This window comes from Salvia hispanica, chromosome 5, assembly GCF_029641045.1.
Source record: "Salvia hispanica isolate PSC_SH4W2 chromosome 5, Shi_PSC_v1, whole genome shotgun sequence".
NCBI classification, from domain to species: domain Eukaryota; kingdom Viridiplantae; phylum Streptophyta; class Magnoliopsida; order Lamiales; family Lamiaceae; genus Salvia; species Salvia hispanica.
Window position 1 is genome coordinate 35,163,341 of NC_142696.1, and position 7,498 is coordinate 35,170,838.

Here is a 7,498-nt window from a genome sequence, read left to right on the forward strand (position 1 = left end):
AATCCAAAAACTCCAAGGAACTTTGAATAAACAGCAAACGTGGATGAAATGAGTTTAATTTGGAGTTGATGAAAATCCAACAAACAAATTAAACTTCAATGAGTATTATTTTTTCTTCTATTGTTTCTTCGAACATGTTTCAGCTTCACAAAACTTCCCATATACTAGCAATCAAGAACGTACAAACTAAAAATAAAGGAAAAAGAAATCACTTTGCTGAATTGCCGTGGAATACAAATACTCAAATCTCATTCATTGCTACATAAAATCAATCTACGCATGTTTTGAGGTAGTGTACAATATTAAGTTTCAACATACACAGAATCATTCAATTCAACCATCCAAGAAAAATAACGCCTCAACCTAAAGCACCACTACACTAGATTGGGACTTCGACCTTCACCGGTGCCGTCGGAGCCTCTGCGGTCTCCGTCTGAAGCCAATCCTTCGCGCAGATAAGGGCCTCCACTGTCTCCGGCCGCAACGAGCACCTGTAGCTATCCATTTCCTTCCGTACCGTGTCAAACACAGATCCTGCTGGTACCGTACAAACTGGAATCGACAGTATATCACATGCCATCTTTGAGAGAGTTGGATACTTCATCCTGTTCACCTTCCACCACCCCACCACGTCAAATTCGTGTACTCGTGGTAGCAATGACTCCTCCAGATACTGGTCCAGCTCTGACTTGGAAAGCTGGCTCGTTGTCTCCATCATGTAGACGTCGAAATCTGACAGTCCTAGACCGTTACTTCCGACTCCTTGAGGATCCTCAGGCTTCGCGGATTGACCATTCACCACCTCCGTGTAAGCAGGAGTAAGAGGCAGGGGGAGAGCTATGTATTCATGGAACAGCTCATGGATCCCGTCATCAACGATCTTCACATACGAGGCAGAATCGTCGCCATATATTTTCGAGAAGCTGAACTCCACGAGTTTAAGCTTGAACCGTGGATCCATGACCACAGCAATTGCCAGAATGAAACAGCTGCTCTTCCAGTATTTGTCAAAGTTCTCTTGCATTGACTTTGTCAGAGTACTTACAAATGGATCTTCGCTGGACGCAGCGCGCGCCAGTTCCAACTGAATCTTCCACGCTTCATGGAAGAAGGTGTTCGTTGTTGGAGAACCTGCTGTTGTCAGAAGATTAGCTGTGTCGAAGAGGGGTTTCAAGTAATTGCAGAGTATCTCCACTTGCTTCCAATTCTCTTCTGTCGGGGTGTCCTTGTAATCAGGGTCCATAGTATCGAGACAAGAGAATACTTCCTTCAATTCCCACGCAGCCAGCAGCATTTCATAAGTCGTGTTCCATCGAGTTTGGTCATCGATAGCAAGAGTCTTAGCGCTAGGCACTTGAAGTTGCTGTTTGAGCTCGATGAACTTCTCCTCACGTGATTCAGACGTCTTCACATACTTGACACTGTCTCTTACCATCTTGACAAGGCCATCCACAGAAATTACTGCATCTTCGAAAATCTTGCTCAATGAACGAGCAAGGCAATTTCCAACCAACAATTGGCCGTCAAGCACCAACGGGTTCTTTACAGATAGCAGAGCTCTCATATTGTCTGTGGCAGCGTCATTTAATGGTTGATTAATGGTTACAGAAAATAACTTGCCATCCATATTCCAATCAGACAGGCAAGCAGCAACAGAATGGCTGAAAGCAGTAGCTGATTCCGGATAAGGCTCCATGATCACATTGAGAAGTTTCCGGTGCATCTTCCACTCACTGTCGATGAACTGTCCACTTACAAACATGTATCCGACAGTTCTGGACGAAGGCCATAAATCCAGTGTAAGGCAAATCCGTCCAGGTACCCCCTCAATCACACGCTGGATGTTAGCTTTTTCACGGAGATAAGTAGCCACACAGTCTCCCTGTACAGTATTGAAGCTCACCATATCAAATCGAGGCTGCAAATTCTGAACAAATGCCATGAAACCAGGGTGTTCAACCATGTGGAGTGGGTAGTCATGCATGATAATCATCCTAGCAATCTCATGTCTGCAGCGATCAGCATCAAAGGAAAGGTATGGCACAGAAGCTGTCCGGTAGCGTCGCTTCGGCGTATCAGTAAAGGAGCTCATCTTTGGAGGGGCGCTGTAAGGGGTGGACTGGTTATTTCTCTCCTGGTTACGCAGTACCACTGGACATGTCCCCTTTGCAATGTGACGCTTGAGATGGCTCGTCCCAGCAACCTTATTCCCTGTGCTGTAGGCAAATGACTGTTTGCATTGCTTACAGTATGCCCTCCTACAACCAGCTGATACTGTTTCGATAGTGAAATGTTCCCAGACAACCGACTTCTTTTTCCTACGTTTAGTAGGTATCGCCTCAACAATGCTCGGTGTCAGCTCTTCCAAATGGTTGGCTTCAGGCTCTAAAAGGTCGAGTTGCATCTCTGTCTCCATGGACTGGGTATCATCTACTGGGACAAGTTCATTATTCATTATTTCATTAGGGCTTTCCACCTCCATCTTAAGAGAATGCTATATGATTTAAATGTTCCTGCAAAACCAAAGATGACCCAAAAATCAGTATCTTAATCATCCACCTGGAATCATAAACAATTACAATGTGTTAATTAGGCTGTGATGTTGTGAAAGAGCGGCCATTATTACTAACACTGATTGAGAATGAGAACATTAAGGTTCAGAAAGTAATTCATGCTAAAAGGTTAAGTGTTACTTTTCTTATAAGAGATAGTGACATTCTAGCAAAGAGACTGAAGAGAAACTGCATTTTGACAGTAGTGTATTGATGAAATAGTACTCCCAAGGCATCAAAGAGTAAAACAATACATTTTCCAATAGCAGCAATGCGTGTCATTTGAAAATAATGTCATCACTTGTTATGTATTGAAAACATTGGAATGGTCAAGAATACAATTGCAACTAATGTAAAGGCCTGGTCCTAACTCTGAAGCTATTCCAGACTAGATTTAACTACTAAAATGGGTCCTCAAAAAATTTTAGGCTTTGAGCTGAGAGGCCCGGATATTCAAGATTACAAGTGGGCCTTGGATTAAGCAAAAAATCCAAATTTTTAGCCATCTCTATGCTCACAGAATTAAGACATGAATGAAGTACTATATTTTTCAAACACATTGTTCTATAACATGTAGTAGTAATAAGTTCACAAGGTCCCACAGGCCCATTTCAGACAACCAAACAACAAGTTATGAGATATGCCCTCCTCTATCCAAAGTGACTACAACAAGTATCAATATTTATCTAATAACCTCGACACACAAAGCATGAACAAAACAAAAGCAACAAAATTGACAGAGTCAACGGTCCAAATATAACAATTCAGCTAACAAAACCACAAGCTTCCACAGATCTAATGCTTCAACAACATATGGGGCTCAAAAAGCATCATCAAAAAAGCCCAGATCCAAATCAGGAACTTTACATATATAAATCAACACTAAAACAGAACATACTTCTAACAATTAGTAATATTTCCTTCAGATCGATGGACAAAATGAAACAAACAATCCCAGAAGTAGAACTATTCAAAAACCGCAGAATTAAGAGAATCATAAACAAGTAACAGGAAGAAGAAAAAAACAGAACTTAACAAAAAAGCCACAAATTAACCCGATACAGCCTACTAAAATTATTAAGAAACGTATTAAAAAGGTCAATTGAAGAAAAAATGACAGAATTTTGGGTGAAAAAAATCACAAACAAAACACAAAAATTATCATACCAGCGAAAAGAGGAGTTTCCGAATCGGACTCCCAGACGAAAATTCGGGTTGTTCGACCGAATCGGAGGCGGCGGGGCGATTTCCGGCGACCAGATCTAGGGTTTGGGAAGGAGAGAGAAGAAAGGGGAGGAGAGAGAAAGGAGATTGGGCTTGTAATTGGACCTAGTTTTTGGGGTCGGCAAATATGAGATAAGGGTTTATTATTATTGAGATAGGGCGAAAATATTAAACAGAATTGCATATGGACTTGAGGTCCATCTAATTTGTTTGGTGTGTGATTCTCAACGTGTATTACTGCGTGTTTCATTACCAAACTTATTTTTTATTTTTTTATTTATTCTCATTATACTTCACATCATACGACTATTTTTAATTGTGTGACCACACAGCCCACCTTCACTGTGTGTAGCCCACTACTTAGGGATTTTTAATTTGGGAAATAAAGTTTTGATTGTGGGGGCCTACAATTTGTGGAATTTGCAATTTGGATGATTCTTTTTTTGGGGGTGAAATTTTGAAATATTCATATAGCCCATATGAGGTTGATGGCATTTATTTGAAGGGGAAACTTACCACTATTGGTCCATGCCCTAGGATGGACTATGATTTGATTTCTTGATTATTTTTTTGGAAAACTGACCTAACTCAATTATTTAAATTTAAACGTATTTATTGGAGTTAAATTATAGGTCAAGCTTTGATATTGCCGGCTTTTAACTCAATTATAGTTCCATATATTTAAGAGTAAAGGCTAAAGGTGGTCCCTAACATATGGTCGTTTTATTAATTTGGTCCTTAACATTATATTTTTGATTATTTGGTCCCTCACAAATAAACTTGGACCCGAATCGGTCCTCACTTAACAGAACCGTAAAAAAGTAGACGATGACCGCAATTTGACTATATTAAGTTACTAATGGTAATTAATTATACCTAATTATAATTCTTTTCCTATTACCAAAATTGAAAAAAAAAGATAGTGTAACGACCCGCCCATTTAGGGTATATTAAATGCGGCGATCGTTAACTAGGCGGACTTAAATGCGACAAGATCATGGGCTAGAGTTTCATTTAAAGGAATTTTCCCTAAGTATTTCATGAGCAACTATCAATAAGAGAAGAAATAATGCCTTAGCAACGAGATTCAATGAAAAAGGGCTATCACAATCAACATTCCCAAAATGACAAGGTTTCAAAAATAACCCCAACTGTATCATGTCTCAATATCCCAACGAAATAAAATAATTCGAACTTCAAAGAACTATAGAAAGTTTCATATTTTCCAGCGGAAGCAACCTAGAGAAGTTGAAGCCATGTATGAAGACACAACTACACACAAAGTACCATAACAATCATTTTATTCAATTATCCCGCTCAACACCGCCAACCGCTCGTCACTGCTCAACCTGCACATAGGGAAAACATATGCAGGGCTGAGTACTATAAACATACTCAGTGGACTTATGCCGAAAGCAGTTTTATCAACAATAGTAATTATCATGTCATTTTCAAGTGTCCATCGGGGTTTTATCTTTAGAAAGACCCGAGGCACCAAAATATATTCTTTATCAAATATCACGGTCGCGCAACCATTATTCGCATAACAACTCCAGATTTATCATCAAATTGTGTCACGCATGAGTGTTTTTCACACAACACACGCGCACACACACGACACGCATACCGAGGCATGCACATACACACACACACACCTATTCATCCCAAATTCATCAATTGATGTCCCCTTCACTCAATCTAAATGCATGAGGGTTCAAGAACACCGATTAATCGGTATAGGAAGAAAGATTAATATAGAAAATACCCTTTTCACTAGAACGGACGGTAGAAACAAAGTAATAGCCTTGATTCTATAATAAATTCTTGAATTTCAACTTCAATTCTTGGTAAAGAATGAAGAGATCTTGAATAAAATAGAAAACAAATTGAAGAAGAAGTCGAAGGAGTGGGAGACGTTTTTCTTCAAGAGGGAGGGGGCGATTTTTCTGACTTCTAGGGTTAGGTTCTCTCTTATTTATAGAATGCAAAAATAATATCTTTAATTAAATAAATTAAAGATTTAAGAAGATATGGAGAGATTTGATTTTAGTAGTTGGCGTGTAATTTGGGAGAAATAAGGGGGATTTTCGAATTATAGGCTATTTAATTAGCCTATGATTTTATTTGGATATTTTACGGAGTAGAATAAAATATCACGGAGAAGAAAAAAAATAATATATCCTTCCAAATAATTATGGAATAGGCGATTTTTATGCCTATGATTTAAATTCAAATCCTAATTCAAATAGGATATGTCAAGATCTTCTTAGATATGGTAAGATATGCTAAGATATTTGAATTTATTTTTGGAAGAGAGTAAACAAGGGATCAAATAATATAATAAAAATAATCCCTTCTCCCATAACAAGAGATTTTCGAAAATCTCCAAGAAATAATAGGGGTTTCGAATTCTTCATGGAATAAATAGGAATATCCGGACTTTGGATTTAATTTGGATAATTATCCCAAACAATAATTAAATCCAAGAAAAAATAGGATTTCTTTCCAATAAATAGGAGGGGTCGAAAATTCCACATAATTACATAATGCTCCTATTTAATTTTCACTCATCCCTTAGGAAAATAATTCACCACAATTATTATTTCTCCCCACATTAAAATATTCACACATTCGAATTTCACCTCCACTTCACATTTTCCACCGACTTTGACCATTCCACGGCCACGTCATATTTTCCACAACATTGGCAATTCAATAGCCACGTCACATATTCAACAAGTTTGACTATTCAACTCAATCTAAATTCCAAATCGCAATTAGGTCACAAGGAACATTGCAATTAATCATTCATCATTTAAATCCACATAATCATAGCATTAAAAGCATTTAATGCAAAAATTTTCACGTCTCAAAAATTAGGGTTCGAAAAAGCGGGGTGTTACAGATAGTATCAGTTGCAAAATGAAATGAATAATTTGTAATTTAATAGGAATTAAGAATTATAATTAGGTATAATTAATTACCATTAGTAATTTAATATAGTCAAATTGCAATCACCAGCTATTTTTTGACGGTTCTGTTAAGTGAGAACCGATTCGGGTCCGAGTTTATTTGTAAGGGACCAAATAATCAAAATGCTAATGTTAAGGATCAAATTGATAAAACCGTCATATGTTAAGGACCACATTTGACATTTACTCTGTATTTAACTAAGTTGCAGACTTTTTCCTTTTTAAAAAAAAAAATTGTTGATTAGTAGTTTTTCTTTTAGTTATTGGCAATAAGGACACCAATAATCGTGCATTTATTGTAGCGGATTTGAGTGCAGCGTTATGGTTGCCAATGTAAGACTGGGCGTCTGTGTCGAGCCATCATGTCTCTTGCTAAATGAGGCGGACACATGCACAACATGTGTGGATTGGGCGTTTAGTTGCACATTTTTATTTTTATTTTTAGGGGTAATTGCTTTTAAAATCATCAACTTTCCAAAAATTCCAGTTTTTCCCACAAACTTTAAAAAGTTCGTGTAATGTCACGAACTTTACCGGGCGTTACGATTTTCCCATTCGACCCGATCCGGGGGTTTTTCCGGCAGAAATATTGCTGACGGGGCACGCCTGAAATCTTATGTGGCAACCGTCGAAAACACGTAAAACAACGTAGTTTTGAAATGCTAAAACGACTTCGTTTTACTAATCAGAGATTTCAACCTTTTAATTTTCATAAAATTCCAATTTACAAATCAGAGATTTCAACCTAAT

At 38.0% G+C, this 7,498-nt stretch overlaps 1 protein-coding gene across 1 annotated transcript; it reads right to left on the reverse strand.

Moving 5' to 3' along the window:
- Positions 1 to 232: 232 nt before the first annotated feature.
- Positions 233 to 3,920, reverse strand: LOC125188188 (zinc finger BED domain-containing protein DAYSLEEPER). The gene is made up of 2 exons (XM_048084947.2): positions 3,720 to 3,920; positions 233 to 2,513 (listed from the first exon to the last, which is right to left on the reverse strand). The coding sequence occupies exon 2, from the start codon at positions 2,480 to 2,482 to the stop codon at positions 380 to 382; it is 2,103 nt and encodes a 700-aa protein (XP_047940904.2). The 5' UTR covers positions 2,483 to 2,513; positions 3,720 to 3,920; the 3' UTR covers positions 233 to 379.
- Between the last annotated feature and the right edge of the window lie 3,578 nt (positions 3,921 to 7,498).

Bases quoted from the DNA above. Each gene is read 5' to 3' on its own strand.
- LOC125188188 (XM_048084947.2), bottom strand. From the start codon at position 2,482: ATGGAGGTGGAAAGCCCTAATGAAATAATGAATAATGAACTTGTCCCA.